We start from the raw sequence: 9,525 nt of genomic DNA, 5'->3' as shown, positions 1-9,525 counted from the left end.
CTCCGCCCAGATGCGTATGCGCGTGCGCCGAACCCGCTCCAGGGGCGTGGCTGAAGGGTTCGCGTCGGACGGGGTGGGTAGGGTCCCGGGGCCGGAAGTGGAGCTCAGCCCACTGGCTGCGCAGGGCTAGTGCTGGGCGCTGTTCCCTTGGGGAACCGCGGTGGGAGCGTTGTCACGCGTGGGCCGTCAGCATGCAAACCTGAGCCCCTGTCCTCTGCATGAGATCCAGGACTCGGGACCACTGTTTTCCAAGGTCAGTGGCCCCTTTGACCTAATTTGAAGAGAGCAGTAGGCCTTTGTGAAGAACAAAAGCCGATGAAATTTTGCTCCTAATCCGAGGGAGGCCCCGCCAGCCGAGGCTGAGACCCTGAAAGGCCCTTCCCAGCTGTGAGTGCAGCCTCTTCGGCCCCGGGGCAGCTGACCGATGCACACGCGAGCCACGCGCCGGATGACCGAGAAGCGCTAGTCGCCACTGGCGGAGCCGGGCCACCTCAGGGTGCTTTACCGTTTATTGATCGCACGTTGGGAATTTTACATCCTAAAGGGCACTTTTTGTGTAGTGGGAAAACCTAATGAGGACTAGATCAGTTTTGCGATTAGTGCTATGGGGTCCAGCATCTACAGTGTACTGCTTTGAGACCTCAATAATGCTTAGGAAAACCTGTGGACACCTGACCCTTCCCACCGGCCCGGGTGCTGCACGGGGCTGGGTTACTCCGTCTCTTTTGGTCGTCACTGTTGTCTAACACAGTGACTCGCATGTGGAAAGGGAAGCAGCGTGGTCCACCTTTCCGTAGAGGCTCCTGAACTGTAGGGATGTGCATTTAAGATGACCTTCACGTCAAGGTACATCCACGTCTTGCTTCATTTAAACATTGCGTGATGGTGTGTATAGTTAGCGCGAACTTTTGGATGTTTTCATTGATGTTTTTGAGACAGGGTCTCACTTTGTAGTTCAGACTGGCCTTGAACTATGTAGTCCAGGCTGGTGTGCAATGAGATTACAGGCATGCACCACCACCCCCCAGCCTCACTGATGACTTTCAATATCCCCATGTTCGGTGGTGATTTGCTAGTTTTTATAAGCTTTATTCTTCAGAAACAAATTATGTATAGCTACTCACAGGGAAGTGGAAGCGTGTTGATTTTATTTATTTTTTGAGGTAAGGTCTTGCTATGTAGTCCAGGGTGGCCTTGAACTGAGTGTGTAGCCCAGGCTGGTCTTAACTTGTGGTGATCCTCCTGCCGCAGCCTCCCGAGTGCTGGAATTGCAGGCATGCACTATCATGCCCAACTGGTTTTTTCTTTTGAGACAGGGTCTCACTATGTACATCTCACTGGCCTTACACTTATTTTTTATCCTCCTGCCTCAGCCTCTTGAGTGCTGTGATTACAGGTATGCACTGCCACTCCTGGCACATGTGTGTTAATTTTATTATAACAGTGATGTCTAAGTACTTCACACTAACCGATTGCGCCACTGGAGCTTCCAGATAGTGATGTAAATGGAAAACATTCTCAGTACAAAACTGTCCGGCCTGCTTGTGCACATCTGCAGTCCCAGTACTTTAGGAAACTGAGGCAGGAAGATCACAAGTTTGAGACCACCTTGGGCAATTTTGTGATGTTGTCTCAAAAAACGCCCTTAAAAACCAAACAACGAAAGAAAACGAATTAAAAAAGGGCTAGGGAGGCAACAGATGCAAAGACCCTGGGTTCAACCCCCAGTCTAAAGAAAAATAGTACAAAATGGATAGAAAGTGTTTTTAAAGTATGTGCTAATAAGGAATAAACTCATTCAGTAAGATATGTTTAATTTTAATTTTTCCTTTTAAATGTTTTAGTACTATTAATATGCTAAGGGTAACAAAGTCCCTTTTGCCATGCTGCATAAATGTAATCTATTCGCATTTAAACACTTTCAGAGAAAATCAAGCACCCCTCCTCCAAAGTTTAAAGATCACATATAAGGAGAGTGAGAGCCAGCTGATACTGAGCACACAGACTTCAGACAGTTCCTTGACCCTGCAGAAGCAGGGTGCTGGCGAGCTGGGTACTGAGTCTGAGGGTGGGCTGGGGTAGGATGCCAAGGCTCTGGGGTTTGCTGTCCCACTGCTCTTACTCTGGCCTTGCCATTCACTAGCTATAAAAGCTTAGGAAGAGTACAGTACTTTCCTGCATCTGCCTCCTCAGCTCTGAAAGGGGTGGTAAAAAGGCTTCTGAGGATTAAGTGATGTTAGTTATGCCAGTCGTCACGATGGGATATGGTGGTCTCTTTCTGCTGTCTTTACTTAAGAAGTTAGCCTTACAATCCATTATCTTTTTTTTTCTTTTTGAGATAGGGTCTGGCGGGCTTAGAATTCACTTTGTAGCCCAGGTTGGCCTTGAACTCTTGGCAATCCTGCCTCAGGCTCTGGAGTGCTGGGATTACAGGCATTACAGGTGTACGCCACCACTGACTTCATTCTTAAGACTCTTAACAATTCATGTCTGCATGGAATTTCCTCAAAAGGTCCGATTCCTGTGTACTCAGTGTTCACGGTGTTGTCACTGAATACTCAGGCCAGCTGGCTTCAGGACTGCAGATGGGGGGACAAGCCACAGGGTCACAGGTGGGACTGGAAGCTGAGGAGACCAGGTGCCTCACCCACCCTTATTGACAAGGCTGGACACAGAATGGGTGGATCCAGCGGAGCACCTGCTTCTGCTGTGACCTCACACTGACAGGGTAGGACAGCACCAGAATGTTCACAGTTGCATTTGCCAGTAAACAGCAAGAGCCATCAGGTGCGCTGGCCTTGCAATTTGCAAAAGATAATCAAGAGCATTTACAAAGTAAAAGTTAACAGATAGTAAGATGCATGTTAGAGAAATGGCTGAAGTTAGTAATTTCTCCTCTACTTCAAATTCTTTATTGTAGAGAAAATTATGGAGGGACAAAATGTGAAAAACATCTAAGTTTTATAATTTCATAGCAACTATGATTAGCATGATTAGGGAAAAGACAAGTGAGACTAAACTACAAATATTAAAAATGTGATTTTTAATAATATAAGTACAAAATTTTATTTCTTTATACAATCATAATGGGATTTGGGTCAAACCACTGGAATTTAAAAAACAAAATAAAACCATGATATAAAAACTGCAAGAGGGTCTGAATCCAAAGATTTTCCTCTATTAAGTACCAAATACCGTAAGATACAGATTATCATATAAATGTGTACAAATCTTAAATACAAATATAATAGGGCTGGGTTTCAAAGGAAAATATAAACACAAAAAAACCAGGTTCTTCCCAGGATTTCATTAACACGTCCTCAGTGGCTTGAGCCACTGGTGGTTCACACATGACTCCCATGGGGCAGCTCCTACCACCTCATGGGACTGTTCCTGCTGCCCGAGGGGACAGTCACGCCTGTGGCACTGGTGAGTCAGAGCCATCTGGCGGGGACACTCATGGGTCGTGGCTGTGAATGTGTCAGTGGATAAAGTGAACGAAGGTCTGATTTCCTGTGGCCCACACCGCCCAGCCACACCGCCCAAGAAGCTTCCTCGGTGTGGATAAGGGCTGGACAAGGTCTGGCACATGCAAGCTAACATCTGCTCTCCGTGATTTCAATTGCTAACATTCCTGTTTCCTTGATCAAATGGCAAAACTGCTCTGAGCTGTGTGAACTCAGTGCCAGCAGCCTTTGAGGAGCCTGGCCTGTGACAGCGCTGGCTGGGAGGGGGCCGCACAGCATGTGTGCCAGCTGCTCGGACCCAGAGCCCCACAGTGGCTCTGGCCACCCCAGCACGGCTTGGCAGGGAGTCACCAACTTAAACCAGCCACTGTCAAGCTCTTTCCACCTGGGACACAGGTCTGGTCTTTGGAAATAAGGGCAGTGGGGAATGGTAATTTTTTTTATTTCACTTGTTTGACATTATTGAAGGGTTTGAAGTTCTTAATAAAGAATTAGAACCACAATATAATGATTCTTTTTTGAGATATAATACCTTAAAGTATAGATGATTTGGAGTTTTCAGATCAGACCAGAGGAAGGAAGCAAGAAAAAAGGGAGAAGTGACCAATCTGTATCTTCCACATGCTGCTGCTGGTGGAGGCTTTTTGTTATTAAATTATATATACAGAAATTTACAGCATAAATTAAAATCTAAGAAATTTAGAGTTAAATACACATAATTAAAATACACATCACACACACATAAATAAATCTACATGAGAATCGAGTCATTCTGCAATTCACTCACATGTGGCACAGAGTGTGGTATCTGCCCACAGGGGAACTGATAAGATGAACCCAAGAGCTACATGGAGCAACTTTATCTTCCATAATCACCAAGACACTAAGCAGAATCTGGGGACTTGTGGCCCATCTAGCACTGCCAATGAAAGATGCCAGCTCTCGGGTTGGCAGACAATACTGTGGGCCAGCTGGGAACACGTGCAGCTCCAGCTGGGGCCTCAGCAGCTTTACCCTCTCAGGGAACTCTTGCTACCAGGAGTCACACAACTCGTGGCCTCTCCCAAGGCTGCCAATGGTACCAGTGATTGCAGCAGGTTTTGAGATGCGGACGCTGTGTAGGAGGGACTGCACTGATCCCTACTCAGTCTACCCAAGCTCTCCAACAGCTGTGGTGGACATGACACTGTCACCTCCCACAAGGTCACTTTTGGTCAGCTGGCATCTCTCATAATCCTTATTACATTTCAACTGTAAGACAGGTAAGGCAAATGGTCAGTGATGGGTCTGGAGGTACCACTGATTTGTAAAAAAAAAAACACTTCAGCTGTCTATAACAGGTACACTTGGCACCTAGAACAAGCCCCCAGTCCCAAGTGACACTGATTTTTAAGGCAGATTTATCCACCACATGAGAATGAAGAATCCCCGGCCCCTATTCCTGCCAGTTTCCTCTTGGCTACAGCTTTGCCATATCATAAAATCACTAAAGCAAAGTAGTTACAGTCCTATATATATATACTGTACATTATACATATATATAATATATATAGATATAAAAATTTAAAACCCACACCCAGAGGCCAGTGAAGGGATCTGCAACAGTGATATATACACAAACCAGCAAATGGCCGGGGAGGTCTCTGTCCCGGGGTCTTTGTCATCACAGTCCAGGCATGATGTAAGCAATGTTGTCCAGTGTGTTTGACTGCAAACAAGGAGAAGGGGTTCAGTGAGCTGCGTTTCCCATGGCTCTAGGAGACAGGTTTCTTTGCTCAGGGAGAGCCAAGGAGGGACAACTGGAGCTGGAGCAGCAGAGGGTGGAGGGGTAGGGTGAAAGTGCAGATAGCTCCGGTGGGCTGTTACGCTAGCAGTTACTCTGCTGACATCTCCTGTTAATCCTAGTATCAGTGAGGCAGAAAGTCCCCCAACTGTGTGTGTAGAAGTGCGAACAGGAAATGTGGAGGTACAGTTTTACTCCTCAGGGTTAGGGTCGCGAGAAGATGAATTGTGTGCTATTCTGGGGAGTGGCACATTTTCTGGTCTCACTCCAGGCACAGCACTCAATAGTGCAGCATCACATTCCACAGGCTAGGGAGGCCAGGGAGGCTCAGAAGCTACCACCTGACCACACCTATTCCCAAGGAGACTGGCCCCCTACATCCAAGGGAAATAGGAAAACTCACCAAGACCTGCTTGGGACAGCCGTTCAGCTCAGGCAGCTGTGTGGTCAGACATGCCAAGGGACCAAGAGCACAGATGATAGAATCCAGAAGCACAGACAAACTGCCAGACACAGCCACCATGCCCTGAAAGGAGAGGAGACTGTCACTCACTCCATATGCCTCTCATGCTCTCCCTTTCCTCGCTGACTTCCTCCTACAGCATCCATTATCCATCCATCCATCCATCCATCCATCCATCCATCCATCCATCCATCCATCCATTTACTGTCTTTTTGAAATAGGGTTTTACTATGTGGTTAGGCTAGCTCTTAACTCACTTTGCAGCCCAGGCTGGCCTCAAACTTGCAGCAGTCCTCCTGCCTGGGATTAGAGATTGTGCCACTACGCCTGGCCTCATGTGGCTTTTAAAAAATCCTGGGCCCTTCTGTCTGCAGAATGAAACTTACACAGGCATGGAGGAATCTATCTGATGACTCTGGAAGTTGCTTAAAGAGGAAACTTTTACAGTACATTTCCAGGTCTCTTCTCTGGACTCCCTAATCCGGTGTATCTTCTGTTTCCGGGGAAATCATTTAACAAGAAGAGTGAATGGAGCTGCACCTGCTCTGAAGAGCTGCTGGGAAGACCTGTGAGCTCACGTATGCAAAAGCACATCTCTTGTGAGGCCCAAGTGCCGCTCAAGTGCAATGACTAAACCCTACCACTTACATAAACATATACATACCTCTTGACATTGCTGTGATCACTATTCTATGCTGAAGCGTTCATTCTTGCAATAAATTCTACATCTCACATACTTTACATCATCTATACGTGTGCTTTATAGAGGTGAGAAGGAGCCCCTTGTGGCAAACCCACTGCTCAGAGCACTGTGAGGAACTGGATCTGACAGTCTGGGCTCTGTCCCTGGCCCGCTTGCTGACTGGCTGGCCTGAAATATTGAGTGTGAAGCACTGGGGCAGTGTGCACTGTGTGGGAAGTGATTGCTGCTACCTTCACCTACCAACTGTGCCTCTGGCTGTCTGGCTGCCTGCTGGGTATCTTCCTGGCTATCTTTCAATCTCATGCAAATCCAGCCCTCACTCCCGTTTATCTACCAAGGTCGCTGCCATCCTCCCAGCTGCCCAGGCCTGAGGCCTCGCCATCACCAACTCTTTCCCTCCCGCTCCTTGCCCTCTATTTTTTCGGGCCAGTGGTCCAGCGAGAGGGTAACAGCTTGCACCCTGTGGCCGCACTCCAAATTCAACTCTGGTCAACACTAAGGGCTGAGCTCCAAGTCTGTTTTTTCTTTTGTAAAGTGAGAACCAAAAATGCTGCCTGACCTAAAGCTGCCATGTGCATTGAACGAATTAATCTACCTGAGTGAGCATCCAGACATGTTAGCAGTAGCAGTGTCACTCATCACTTTTGCCCTACAATTAATTATACCTAGTATTTTATGCCTGACTCTCCAAATGGATCATAAGTCCCTCAAGGATAGGAACTATGCCCCACCTCTCATTTATGTCCTACCAGGAATGACAAGTGTCCCATAACAGATCCGGAGAGGCTCTGTGGAAGGGAGGTCCCACAGCAGCTCGAGTTCATGCATGTGCAATCAGGCACTCAGTAAGCATCCGCTAAATTAATCCATATCTTTGTTAGATCTAAACGATCACTCTAACGCTTCCCCAACTCTGGTCTCTTTTTACTCACAATCTAAAATAGAAGATCTTGGGGCTGGGGATTTAGCTCAGGGGCACAGCGCCTGCCTGGCAAGCGCAAGATCATGAGTTCGATTCCCAGTACTGGAAACCACCCCGCAACAAAAGATCTTCTCAGAAAGAGCCAAACAGCAGTTCTATCACAGTCTTCCCTACTCAAGAGTCCTGTAGTTCCCAAACAGCAGAGTATTACCACTGCAGAGTCCATGAAGAACCCCTGTAATCTGGTTTCTAGACTTTATTTTCCACCTTATGCTTATTGCTAAAATGAAGTCTATTGTTTCAACATTTTAGTAAAAATTTTCAAAGAAAACCTGTGGAAGCCCAACACGTAAGACAGCTAAAATGTATAGCACCTCAGTGTCTAGCCCTGCAGAAGACCGGGGCTGAGAACCAGTTTGGATGTCTCTCTAACATCCTGTGGGACGTGTTCCCGCTCACCTGTTTAGATGCAGCTTAAACACCGGCTCCCTTTCACAGCGCCTCTCCTAACTCTGTTCTCCACAGACTTCTACCTATTTGAGTAGCACAGGATGGCAGGAGGGGGCGGGAGGGAAGGGAGCAGGCTAGACACTCGCTCGAGTGCTTCACTGGAGCTGTATCTGTCTGTGACCTTCACTCAACTAACTCCCTAGGCCTCAGTTACCCAATCTCTAAGTTAGCAAATGGTATAGTTCCCTAAAGTGTGGTGTGCCATTCCATGTGGCAAACAGATGAATGCAACTTTGACAGTTACATGTCCCATTATGATGTACACTAGACAAGAATTAGAACATCACTCTTGCGATGGCAAGGACTGCTGCAAAAGGACTGATTTATTTAGTAGTCCTGGGATTTGAACCCAGGGACTTTGTACTAAGCTATATCTTCTGATCTTTAAAAATATTTCTTTGAGGCAAGGTTTTGCTAAGCTGCTAAACTGTCCAGGCTGAGCTTGAACTTATAATCTTTCTGCCTCAGGCTCCCAAAGCACTGGGATTACAGTGGTGTGTAATCCCAGCCAGACAGCTTTACTGAAATAAAATTATAACACAAATAGTCTAAGTGGTACATGTAAAGTACCGTGTGAAGGTATATGCCAGTAATTAAACTGAAATAAAATTATAACACAAATAGTCTAAGTGGTACATGTAAAGTACCGTGTGAAGGTATATGCCAGTAATTAAACTCTGGGAAAGAGCAGGCTCCAGAGTGAATGCGAAATGACAGCTAATGAGCCGGGGCTTCTTTAGGGGGTAATGAACGTATTTTGGAATTACGAAATAGTGAAGGCCCACTGTTCTAAAAATAAACGAAAATCCACTAAGTTCTGCACTTCAAAAGGGGGAGCTCTATGGTATGTGAATCATATCTCAGCAAGACTTAAATGAAGTGGATTAGAGAATATATAAAGTTTTCTCTTTTCTGATTATACTGTTATCCTTTACCTATGGTTTCCCTTTCTATATTTCAGTTACCCACAGTTCATCTTGGTCAAAAAATATTAAATGAAAAATTCTAGAAATAAACAACCCTAAGTTTTAAACAGCATGCTCTCTGAACAGCATGAGATCGCTTTGTCCAAGCCTGCCTGTCTGGCTGGGGACCCAGGTCCCTCTCTGTTCTGCGCACCTACGGGGTTAGTTACTCAGCCTGCTGTCATGGCGCCACTACACTCACACACAGTGGCTGAGGAGCGCCCTGAGGGTCTGAGGGAGCCCCCTAAAAGGAGGCTACTGTACTCGGTAGATGTAACTTTCCCATAGCAAAGCTTCAGTAGAACCAGCTTATTTTGATAATTATATATACACCTTCTGCCTTTCCAATTAGATTGTAAGCTTCCTGCTGATAGGCATACTATATATTCAGATTTTTACTCCCCAAGTTATTACAATAGTGCCTTGATATTCACCAAACATTTGCTAAACTAAATGGAAATATCTGCTGGACACATGCAGGACATTATTGTGGGATCCAGGCCCTTGGCTAGATTCCTTGCTCTATGGTTTGTGGACAGATTTCCTGTACTCTTTTGTGTACCATTCTTTGGGTGACTATTGTAAGTAGTCTTATAAAAAATAAAAAAAAATGGAAATATCTGGAATGTGGAAGGTACTTACAACAAAATATTTTATTTCTAATTTTTTAGGAAACATATGAACTGCATAGCAGACCCTGTCTCAAAAAGAC

At 46.0% G+C, this 9,525-nt stretch overlaps 1 protein-coding gene and 1 long non-coding RNA gene across 9 annotated transcripts in view; one reads left to right on the top strand and one right to left on the bottom strand.

Annotated features, from left to right (window-relative positions):
- Positions 1–72: 72 nt before the first annotated feature.
- Positions 73–9,525, top strand: part of LOC106149658 — a 33,123-nt gene continuing 23,670 nt past the window's right edge. For both annotated transcript variants that reach the window (XR_001235971.1, XR_001235970.1), the window contains exon 1: positions 73–253. This is a non-coding gene — a long non-coding RNA (uncharacterized LOC106149658). The remainder of the gene's footprint in view (positions 254–9,525) is intronic.
- Hmgxb4 (HMG box domain containing 4) overlaps positions 3,027–9,525 on the bottom strand; it is a 29,825-nt gene continuing 23,326 nt past the window's right edge. For 5 of the 7 annotated variants that reach the window (XM_005374656.2, XM_005374657.2, XM_005374654.2 and 2 more), the window contains 2 exons: positions 5,654–5,776; positions 3,027–5,175 (listed from right to left, as the gene is read on the bottom strand). In XM_005374656.2, the coding sequence (XP_005374713.1) occupies positions 5,131–5,175; positions 5,654–5,776 (168 nt within the window). In that variant the 3' untranslated portion in view covers positions 3,027–5,130. The remainder of the gene's footprint in view (positions 5,176–5,653; positions 5,777–9,525) is intronic. The other 2 variants (XR_259462.2, XM_005374655.2) reach the window with 2 other exon arrangements.

This window comes from Chinchilla lanigera, unplaced genomic scaffold, assembly GCF_000276665.1.
Source record: "Chinchilla lanigera isolate Chin_1 unplaced genomic scaffold, ChiLan1.0 scaffold00004, whole genome shotgun sequence".
In the NCBI taxonomy this organism is placed as follows: Eukaryota; Metazoa; Chordata; class Mammalia; order Rodentia; family Chinchillidae; genus Chinchilla; species Chinchilla lanigera.
Note: the sequence above shows the minus strand (reverse complement) of the source record. Positions and strands in the feature narration are given on the sequence as shown.